Source organism: Hylobates moloch, unplaced genomic scaffold (assembly GCF_009828535.3).
Source record: "Hylobates moloch isolate HMO894 unplaced genomic scaffold, HMol_V3 SCAFFOLD_16, whole genome shotgun sequence".
Lineage (NCBI taxonomy): Eukaryota > Metazoa > Chordata > Mammalia > Primates > Hylobatidae > Hylobates > Hylobates moloch.
In genome coordinates this window covers 51005263-51016949 of record NW_026652291.1, presented here as the reverse complement: position 1 = coordinate 51016949, position 11687 = coordinate 51005263, and the positions used below count along the sequence as shown (strand labels likewise).

Here is an 11687-nt window from a genome sequence, read left to right as displayed (position 1 = left end):
ATAACCACAATACCATGGTCAAGCCTAACAAAACTAATAATAATTCCCTACTATCAGCTCATTTCCAGCTTATGTTCAATATTTCCCCAATTGTCCCCCAAATGTCTTATAGCTATTTTTTCAAACCTCAATGGATGAAGGGTCATACATTGCTTATGACTGTCATGTGCCCTATATCTCTTTTAATCTGGAGCAGTCTTGCCATTTTTTTCCAGGCCAGTTATCTTGGAGAATGTCTCTCTTTCTGGATCTGTCTGATTGTTTCCTTATGGGGTTGCATTACACTTAAAGACAAACAAAAAAACATAATGCTGTGTGTGTGTGTGTGTGTGTGTGTGTGTCCTCCTCCCATTCCATACAAATATAATATGTGTGTGTGTGTGTATATATATATAACATATATACAAAGATTATATATATATACAGAGAGACAGAGAGAGACGGGTTTGCTCCTCCCCACCCCACATGCCCTCTTTTTTCCTCTCAATCACAGCTAATAATAGCATTTATTGAATGCTTGCTACATGCCTGGTACTGTTTTAAGAAATCAAGTGTATTATTTATTTACTCCTCATAATAACAACGAGGTAGGTTTGTTACCAGTAACACTAAACCATAGAGTGGGAGTGGCGTGAGAAAAGTCACAGGGCTGGTAAATGATGGAGCACTAGGCTTGAAGACTCAGGACTCTTGCTCTAGAGCCAGCCTTCTTAAACCACAAAAATCCAATTATCCTACAGACACTTTTAAAACGTATCTTTCTAGGCCAATACATGTAAACTCGAATCATTCCTTTTTATCTCCAATAATTTATTGTAAACATTTTCAAACATACAGAAAATTTGGAAGAATTAAACGGTGAGCACCTATATCCTCACCACCTATATACTACAATTAACATTTTGCTGTATTTGTTTTTTATCATGTTATCTATCTATCCATCAGTCTATTATATTTTGATGCATTTTACTCAAGTATAACCTTTTTTTTTTTTTTTTTTTTTTTTTGACACAGAGTCTTGCTCTGTCGCCCAGGCTGGAGTGCAGTGATGCAATCTCGCAATCTCGGCTCACTGCAACCTCTGCCTCCTGGGTTCAAGCGATTCTCCTGCCTCAGCCTCCCGAGTAGCTGGGATTACAGGCGCTCGCCACCATGCCTGGCTAATTTTTGTATTTTTAGTAGAGACGAGGTTTCACCATGTTGGCCAGGCTGGTCTCAAACTCCTGACCTCATGATCCACCCACCTTGACCTCCGAAAGTGCTGGGATTACAGGTGAAGTATAACTTATTTTAAAAAATAAGTGCATAAGGCTGGATGAGGTGGCTCACGCTTATAATCTCAGCACTTTGGGAGGATGGCTTGAGCCCAGGAGTTTTGAGACCAGCCTGAGCAACACAGTGAACCCTGTCTCTAAAATATATATATATATATATATATTTTAAAAAGGGCATAAAGTTCGCAGTATGGCGGTTTAATACTTTATTTGCTCATTGCCCTGCAGATAGATATTCTAGCATTTTGCTATTACAAATTGCTAAAATTAACATTTTTGTATTTATGCTTATATTTTAGTATACTTTCTCTTATAGCAATGGTGCTTCTACTTCAGTGGGGTAGAGTCCTAAAAATTGCATTCTCAGGTAATCTGAAAAAGGATACATAATAGCTCATTTAGTAGATACAGTTACTGGAGGATCACTTTCCACTAGCGGACAGCAAAGTCTGGGAAGACCTGCATTTCCTTCCCTTGTTTTACTTACAACTGCTAGAAGAAATATGAACTTAAAATACACAAACATGGAGTCCTCAGGATGCTTTCTTGATACAAACAGTATCTAGATATCCTGGTCCCCATAGGGTGTCCTAAATGTTTAAAATTTTGCCTGTGTTGAAACTATTTACCCAATGAACACCAGCTCAAAAGGCAACGGAGCCACAGTGTCTTCCTTAATTTTCTAGCAGAATTGCTGCCTCTTCTTATCTCTCTCAACACTGTGTGTTGCCTCCCCTCAGACCCACTTCACATTGTACGTTTTTGTGAAGTGTGGGTGGTGTGTGCACGCACATGCCAAGAACATACTTTATGCTACCCACTGGAGGTTGAAGAGAGCATGGTTCTTCTACCTTTGTCTCTTCTAATTGCCTAGCACAGTGATTTATACCCAACAAATACTTTCTGTGAATGAATCAGTGAATGAAATGTAGAAGAGACATGCAGAAGGGCAGATAGTGGCCAAATCCTGGAGTCTTTGTATGCCAGCCCAAATAGTCTGGAATGTATTCAGGGTCTATTCAGAAACCACAGAAAATGTTTGAGCTAGAGAGTGGAGAGATCAGAAGTGAGGAAGTGAGACCCACTACTGAGTCTAGGACAAGACCTAGGTAGGAAGTGATACAGGCTCAAACAATTCTTGGGAGTTATAGACCTAGATTTTATAGTAGAGTTTCTTTAGTTTCTTTTAAAATTAAGTTTTAGACAGTAGGCCTGAACTCGTGTAGTGTTTTGGTTTTAGTTTTCTTACTCACAGTAGAAAAGTTAGAAAATATGGAGAAACAAGACAACAATACTCAGAAATCCTACCATGCAGAGAAGATCACCATTAGTTACCATTTTGGTGTAAATCTTTTCACACATTTTCCTATGGCATATATATGCATTTAAAATGTGTAATGAATATATGAAATTTTATTTATATATTTTCTTGCTGTATAATATAATCATAATCATATATATGTTTGCTATATGGGCTTTTGTGTTAGATAAAAAATACCAAATGTCTTCACATTTTATCTTGAGGACTTGGCACAGAACAAGTATTCAATATATATTTATCAAATGATTAAATGAATGGCAATTATCCATTGTCATTTACCTTTATGTAGAGATTTTAATACTTTTGCTCATTTATAAAGCAAATAATTAAAGCTTACAGCTCTAATGGTTTTATATCTAATGCATTTCTTTTGTTTTAGATTATTCTAGAAGAAATACAAATTTAAACATGAAATCTTTGGGGTTTCTTATTTATGCAAATAATACCCAGACATCCTCTTAAACAGTGATTTATAAATATGTCAATGATTTATCTAGAATTAGTAATCTTTGGAACATCTGAACATTTGAATTATTTGATTAAAAGTATTATTCACTCAGAAAACAATTTCTTCCCTTCCCAGATTCCAAGGAGGAGAAAAGCAAAACAATGTTGGGAATGTTAATTCATGATAATCTGATCTGTGTTTTATTCATATAGAGTATCTCTTGGTTAGTACCCCATTGTGTATTCAGTGCCTGTACTTGGTACTCAGAATACTCAGGGTACTTATTGCCTAACCCAGTGCCTGGCACAAGGTGGCACAATAAGTATTTTTCAAATGAATAAATAGGAATATAGTGAACATAGACATAGTAATATCTCTTTTAATGAAAGGATATTTTCATTCATTTTTCAAGTGATGTGAATATTTAGCAAGTGTTAGGCACTTCTTATTTATCAATAATACCGGGTCCAGGTTGACATAGGAAAAATCCACACTTAATACAATACCTTATATTTAATGAATGTATTTTATTTTTCCTTTAGAGTGATGACTTCACTCTGGGGAAGAGTGAGGCCACATCCCTGGGTTTTATTTATACTCCCTTTCCTTTGCCCAGAGGAAAGGAATTGTTAACACACAAATACAAGAGTACTGACAGCTCGTGTCATGCTCAACTTTATATGTCTTAGAGTGTCCTGAACAGTAAGAATTCAAAAATTAGATAAATCAATGTCTTTTCCTAGGTCAAAGGCTGGTGTAAGAACTACACTCTTCCAGTAGATGGCAGTATTTTCATTCACCAGCCTAAGTTTGTTTTTTGTTTTTTTTCTTTTTTTGGTTTGTTTTGTTTTTAGTTTTACTATACCTTTAGTAAGCTGCAGGTGAAAATACATGTTAATGAAATTTCTGTTTTTTTCATTTTCTTTAAAAAAAATTCACTTTTGGGAGCTTTCAAAAGCCCTAGAACAGCATCTGCTTTGCCTACAATTTATAGCAAGGTATATACCGAAGTAGACCATACTCTCTAATCCTCCCTATTCCCTGATATAAGTTATTACTAAGAATTAGCTAATTGATAGTAATCTCTTGGAGAAAATCTATCAAGTCTTTCTGCCTCTACAGTAACAAAACAAAACAAAAATAAAACACTGACTCCAGGTTTCTTGTTTTCTAAATAGGACAAAATATTCATTAAATTAAGCGGATACCTTACCTGTCTGGTTAATAATTAACTTTTTAAAAATCCACATTTTTGAGCTCGACCTCGACAAGACCTTTCAAAAACCCTAACAGATGGTTAGGTGCTATCACGTGTCTGAAACGAACTATACGCTGCAGAAACTAAATTTGAGGTGGAAGGGAAGAAAGCATTGAAATTCCAGGGACATATGCTGGAGTTGGAAAACAAGTGTTAATTAGTGGAATAATATCTCAGATACTTTCTCTTCAAAACAGTGGATTAGCAGGAGTAGGAAAGGCTGGGTCTGAAACACTCGTTTCACTGCCTTCTCAGAATTACTCCCATATAAACAAAGCCTCAAGTTGCTGGAGGGAGCAGTGTTTCCTCTGAAAACACGGAGATAGCCCAGATTTAGTCATCCAGTCCTTCTTGCGAATATTCAACCCATATCAGGAGGTACAGAGGTTTTTAGGGTTTAGGGTATTTTTAACCAAACCTTTACTTTCAAGACTAGCAGAAGCACTTTCGCAGCCCACCCTGCGCCACTCAGCCTCGGCGCTGCGCCCTCCTAGCCTCTCGCGCAGCAAGGACCTGAAGCCCCCGTGTGGCCGCGGCCCTGCACACTCTCCAGATCCAGGTGAAGGTTGCGAGGCCTGGCCACGCCTGAGCACCGACAGGTGGCCTCGCCCCGCCCCTTTGTCGCCCAGGGCCGCGCTCGCCTCCGCTCCAGGCCAGAAGCCGCAGCCCGCGCGCCAGGCACAGCTCCTCTGACCGGTCTCAGGAGTTCGGCCGCCTCCCCGGGGAAGAGCGGGACTCAGCCAGGCGCTGGGCCGGTCTCTAGGAGCCTGCGCCAGAGCAAAGGGCATCCGGCACCCGAACCGGGCCAGGCCCTTGGACTAGGGCGGCACGGAGCCTAGCGCCTGGGCACGTCCAACCCTGCGCACTGCCCCTCAGCCTCGTGAGCCCTTCGCCTCCACGACCCCCGGAACCCATCCCAGCATCTGCGGCAGTGACCTCGGGTCTCACCGCCCGCGGGCCACACAGCTCGGCCACCCCGGGGCCCCAGAAGGGCCAAAGGTCAGCCGAGCGGACGAATCACATTCCCAAGGACGAGCAGCGGGTGGCAGCACCGCCCCCGCCCGAGCGCCCTCGGGTCCCTTTCTGCCGGGGCTCCAGTGGCTTGAGTGTCCCGGCCCCTCCAGAACACGCAGGCGGCCACAGGAAGAAATTTACCCGGACCCGTCCTCTTCCCCGAACTTCTTCGTTCCTCTCGGAGGTTCCTTCTACCCGACCCCTCTGCGCCACCAGCTCCTCCTACTCCGCTCCCCTCCCCTTTTTCTGGTCCCCACTTAGGAATCCGTCCCCCCGCCCTGCGCCGGGTCCGGGGTTCCTCCCCCCGGCTCCCCCCGCGTGCCGTCGCCGCCGCCCGGGTTCCTCTCCCCCCGCTCGGGCGCTCCCTGCCAAGCCCATGATGTAATGGTGTATGTTAATCAGTAGCATGTGGGGAGCTCCGGCTCGGGCGGCTCAGTCCTCCGCGAGCCGACACTGGAGGCAGCAGCAGCGGCGGCTGCAGCGGCCCCGACTCGAAGCGCCGCACTCTCCCCGCGCCGCCCGCCCCGACGGCATGGCCCGCGGCCGGCGCTCAGGGTGCCCCCAACCCCGCTGAGAGCCGCCGCGGTCCCGGACCCGCGCAAGGGCCCCCGAGCCGCCGGGATGAGCCGCGCCGAGGTGAGCGCTCCCTCCCTACGTCCCTCGGCGGGGCACCCGCGGGTCACTGGGGTCCCCTCCCCGGGGGCTCCCCCCTCCGCCCGAGAAGTTCTGGGAGCCGGAAGCGGCGTGTTGTTGGAAGCTAGCGGCTCCTTGAAGGCTGAGTCGCTGGGCTCTCCTCCCCGCCGGCGGCGGCCACCAGAACCGGGATGGGACTGGGGGAACCCCCGCAGCCGAACTTTCTTTGCTGTCGTTGGGGGGCGTGTGCCTGCGGCGCCGATCCGCATTCTCCGCGGGGCCGCCCCGCCGGCCGAAGGTAGCAGCGCTGCGGACCCCGGCAGTCCCCGCGCGGGGCGTGTGCCCAGGGCTGTGCCGCCCTCGGCCTGCGACGCGCGGGCGAGGCTCCGGGCCGGACAGACCCGCCCGTAGGCGGCGGCTGCAGGATGCCTGCCACACACGCGCGCACACACACACACACGCGCGCGCACAGTGACCGCTCCGGCCGGAGCAGGCCCAGGGAGACCTCCCGGGTGGGCCGGCGCGGCGCGGCGCGGGGGAGCCGGGGCTCTGGGTTGCGCCGCCGCCCGCTGGGCGCGGAGCTTTGGGTGGGGAGAGTTTATTTTTGTCTCGAGCTGCTGCCGCGGCTGCTCACGGCCTAAATCCAGAGGGGCGCCTGGCGGTGGAGATGCTGGCTGTTGCTGTAGATGGAGCTGCAGCCGCTCGGCTGCTTCTCTGGGAGGAGGAGGAGGAGGAGTAAGAGGAGGAGGAAGGAACTCGGGCTGCCGCTGCCTCCGCCTCTGCTTTGCATTAGCTCCCACCCCCACCCCCGCGCCCCTTCGCAGCCGCATTGCAAGTTTTCTGCGCGGGGAAGATCTGTTGCTGGTGCTGGCGTTCGTAGGCACGGCGCCCGAGGCCACCCCGGGCGGGGCGTGAGGGGAGCACCAGCCGTTGGCAGTGGCAGCAACAGGAAGCCGCGGGGTCTCCTCCCGCACCTGGGAAGCAGGCTTCTCGCTGTTTCCCGGTGGGGAATAGCCCATCTCCCGCATCGGGTGCGGAGGGGGCGGCTGGATTTCGGGGAACCCAACCTTCCGCGGGGCGCCCCCACCCCCGGCCCCAGCACCCTCTGATGCCCTCGTCCCCCAGGGCGCGCTTCTCCGCTAGCCGAGGTCTCACTGCAGCTCTTTCTCTCCTTCCAGTGGTGATCGCCGCTCGGGAATGCGGGCGTGAAGGGTCCGAGTTGCCGCCCAGCGGGGAGGAGACCCCAGGACGCCGGAAATCACCATCCCGAAGCTGCAAGAAGGGGGGAGAAAGCATTCTTCATTCAGTTGTGTGCCTTGTGGGGGATTTTTTAAAAGTCGTTATTTTTTTTTTTTAAAGAAACATTTCCGTGCTACTGTCTGTCATCGTCTCTGGGGAAATCAGCCAGAACCACCGGAACGTAACTGAAACCAGACGAGAGAGGCAGGAGCCCAGGCAGTAGTACCTGCAGCGTCCGGGCACCAGAGCCACCTTGGAACGGGAACGCGTCTCCGGCCGCGAGGCTGCGGCTCCGCCAAACTTTGGGGCGGGCGGGGCGGGCCGGGGCGCCCAGGGGGCTCTGTAGACAGAGGGCGGCCCCCTAACCATGATGTTTCGCGACCAGGTCGGGGTGCTGGCGGGCTGGTTTAAGGGCTGGAACGAGTGCGAGCAGACTGTTGCGCTGCTGTCGCTGCTCAAGCGCGTGAGCCAGACCCAGGCCCGCTTCCTCCAGCTCTGCCTGGAGCACTCGCTGGCCGACTGCGCCGAGCTGCACGTCCTCGAACGCGAGGCCAACAGCCCCGGTAAGTGTGCGGCCGTCACCGCCGTCCCGCCTGCCCACCCCAGCAGCCCTCCCTCCGCTTCCCTGCCTCGGGCCAGGCCGGGGCCAGTCCCCGCCAGCCGCGCCGGGACCTGGACGGCGCGGCCCTCGAGGCCCTCGGAATCCACCCCCTCCTAGTACCCACCCCCGACCGCCCCCCCGCCTACTTACCTCCGCCGGCCGCTTTGGGATTTTGCCCACTGTGAACTCCGTCAGCCCCTTCCGTGTGGTAGCTACGGTAGCATGAATGATTGATTTTTCTCTCATGCAGTTTCCTGGGAAATAAGTAAGTCAGGTCACGTAGAGTCTGGATTTTCTGGGTGTGTGTGTTTTTTCCTTCCTCCTCCTCTTGGGCAACGTGGCTCGCTGGATTTCAGCAACACATGATAGACGCCCGGGACTGCCCTTCAGAAGCCAAGCTTGGATAAGGCTGTGTGAGGAGTACATGAAAATCCAATTTTATTATTCATTTTTCCCCACAGATATTCTGGTTTTAGAGCTTCGTCTTCAGAATAATATGCAGGTGACGCTACAGACTAGTAAAATGACATTTGCAGTATATATATATATTATGGGGTTAAGCTTACCGCTCGTGACATTATCCATATTGATACGGATCTTGTAGAAAGGGTCTTGGAGAAAGGACAGGCATGAAGTGGGTTACTTAATGCTTTTCATTAGGAAACTTTACTGAATAGAACAGAATCGTTTCATATTACCCTGCTAGTATTTACAGACACCTCAACTAGTATGGAAAGTGAATATAGTCGAAAGGTCCAGCAGTTTCCTATTTGCTAGCGTGGGTGGTGACAGCCTGAAATTATATCCTGGAGGGTAGGAGGAGACTGGGGGATGGGGGAAAGGCTGATGGTTGTGATTTTGGATAGGGGGAAATTCTTTAGTTCATGCTGCTGCAGGAAGGTGAACAGAGCCCCCAGTGTTTATGCAGAGAAAAGAATGCAGGGTCCTCTTCCAGCTGTTCCATGTTGGAGCTGCGAGCCTGCAAAGCTCAGCAGAGGTCTGGGCTGCCATTTGATGACAAGGTCCAGTCCAGGGCAGTGGGGCCTAGAAGACACTAAAGTGAGTGTGCCTTCTGAGCAGCAAGAAGCGAGCCGGCCTACTCATTCCTCCTCCCTAGTATGGTGTGCACGATGGTGAAAACACTAGAATGGGATGCTTCCATATATAGAATCATAGGGTGGAAGTGACCGCTGGAAATCTTCACAGTTCTTTTCCTGACCAGACAGGACTGCCCCCGAAAGCTCCTGCATGGCCAAGTATGGAGGGCCACATTGAGGGAGATTCCATTGAGCCCGAGCCTCCCAGCTCACACCAGGACTCACTGGGGTGGCTATGACAGGGCCCCCTTTGGTTGAGCTCCACGTTTATAAATAGCTGGAGGGCCAGCCTCCTTCACTGGGGTGTGGAAGCATAACTAGGGTAACTGATGATCCACCCTCTTTGCTTCCTTCCATAATTTCAGCGGGAAGCCTGGTTTACCAACCTGCTTGGTTTTAATTTCTCAGGTTTGACAAACAGGGTTATATAAACTTTTGCATTTTATAGATTGCAGAGGATTTACGCAGAGTCATTTAGGTTGAATGCTTGATTTCAGTGCTGGTAGGGACTGTTCAAACTCATCCTTAGGTTATTCAAATGTTGGAGCAGCACTTTTTCCCTTTGAGTAATGGAGATGACTTTTCCCAATAGAGCAGCCACCAGGTTAGTAAGTAAAACAGTTAATTGTTAAAATGAGGTGGCCTAATTTTAAAAATCTCATAATTAAAAAAATTGAACTGTGAATTTTTTGAAGTCACTTGGCAATTTTTTTCCTTTAAGAAATGTTTGGCCATACTTATTTGTATAAGATACCCACCTGTTCATGCTGCTAAATGATGTAGATGTACAAAATATAGAACCATTATGTAAGACAGGGACTAGTTTCCAGTTCCTGGATTAATCCTTCACCTAGACATTTTGCCTGCATGGAAATCTTTGCACTTGTTTTCTTGTGTGGCCAGGACAGAAATTTCTTAGGGGGTCATGTGATGATTTGGTTTACTTTTGGAGTGTGGGGATCATAAAGAGCATCAGGAGTTGTCATAGCATACCTGAGTCTGTAGTGTGGCTCTCTGCATATCCGGAAACTAGCCAAGAACCAGGAAGGGGGCAAAAAGTCCACTTCGCAACCAGAGTAGATAGCATGAAAGTCCAAGAGAATATTTCAGGCCCTCTCTCAGAATGTACTTGCTCTTATTCTAGACACAATCCTAACATTTAAAAAATGTGGCAAATAATCCATAGTGTATTGGGGGTAACACATTTAGAATGGGGTGAGGGACTGCTGTAATCAGTAGTAAAAAGTGACCCCTGACAGCCTGACAACTAGGAAAGAGACAGAAAAACTCGTAACTTTAGACAAGAATTGGGGCAGAAACTTTGAAGGCTTGGGAATATTAGGGTGGGAACCCTCAATTGACCTTGCAGGCACCACTCTATAATAACATAAACAAATAATTGCTATTTACTGTTGTTAATGGTGAACTATGGAAAGAATACATTTTTAGATACACTCTTTAAGAAGAGAAGGAAATGTTCAATATACTTTGGAAATATTTACACCCAGAATAATTAACCTCTGAGCTGTTTTGATGTGTAAGGCTCTTACCAATTCAGAAAACTAGGTTGTGCAGAATGACTCATTCATTGGATTGCTGAGATTTCCTGTACCGAAGTCATCTTGTATCACTTTATTTTGTAATCATCAATTTAAAAAACCCTCACATTTCATCTAGTGTTTAGAGATTTTAAAACTTGGTAAATGGGAACCAAATTCACATCTGGGACTCGATCTCAGTATAATAAAGAAAAAAATTACTAGTAATAGTATGACTGTATCTCTTGTTTTATGCAGGACTGATTTAAATAGTGAGATATCCTGCACATTACATATGATTTATTTGAGATCCATGGGATGTAATTTGGTACTTTCATTCTCTTAAATTTATTGAGAATCTAGTGGTTCACTGGTTCATCCTTTGCCTCAGGCTCATGTTCATTGGAGATTCCAAGAAAATGATTGAATCAATCCCTATGGATTTATTTCTGTGTGTTTTTCTTTTAACAGATATGGTCATGATCAGTTCTCTAGTACAGTCTTGTTTCCAGAATCCTTATAACCTTAGATATAGGTTATATATAAGTCTCTTCAGCTACTGCCCCAGTTGAACATTGAGACTTCTGGCCAGTCTCAATTCCGGGACTAGCAGGTCATTTGATACCTACAAGTGGCAAAAATGCAACCCACTGACTTTACCTGAAGTTTCCAAAAGAAAAATAGGTTTTGTGGCATTGTTTATTTATGGCTTTTGTCACTTGGACTTGAAATATATTTTTCATAGAGATTTATAAGTTAACCCACAAAATCATAACCCACAAAATATACACTATTTGTGTATGTTTGTGGTAAGTAAATGACAATAAATTCCTATACTTATAGTTAAGTACAACAGAAAAGAGTATCCAAAATGGTGATGTTTGAGACAAAAAATAATTGTGGAGATTGAAGATTCTCTCTCAGAATGTACTTACTCTTATTCTAGACACAATTCTAACTTTTTAAAAAAAATTGATAATCCGTAGTGTGTTGGAGGTAACACATTTAGAATGGGATGAGGGGCTGTCACCTTCACCCCGTATTTGTGTAAACTTGCTGTTGTTAGAGGGTAGGTATGTTGGTTCCATGATTTTTATGGTTTTGGCTTCCATAGTACAAGTATGCCATCCTCCACTCTGCATTACTTTTTAAGGTTACAAATGGAATAAAAAGAAAGCAGCAGAAGAGGTTTTCCTGATGATATGGATAAGATCTTGTTTGTAGTTTTTTCATTCATTTATTCATTCCACAAACATTTTCTGAC

The 11687-nt window shown here is 46.7% G+C and overlaps 1 protein-coding gene across 4 annotated transcripts in view; it reads left to right on the top strand.

The window, feature by feature from the left end:
* The first annotated feature begins 5755 nt into the window (after positions 1-5755).
* Positions 5756-11687, top strand: part of SAMD4A (sterile alpha motif domain containing 4A) — a 221718-nt gene continuing 215786 nt past the window's right edge. The window contains exons 1-2 of one of the 4 annotated variants that reach the window (XM_058429410.1): positions 5756-5951; positions 7127-7750. In XM_058429410.1, the coding sequence (XP_058285393.1) occupies positions 7555-7750 (196 nt within the window). In that variant the 5' untranslated portion in view covers positions 5756-5951; positions 7127-7554. Of the gene's footprint in view, positions 5952-6767; positions 6980-7126; positions 7751-11687 lie in introns of those variants that run through there. The other 3 variants (XM_032135149.2, XM_032135148.2, XM_032135146.2) reach the window with 3 other exon arrangements.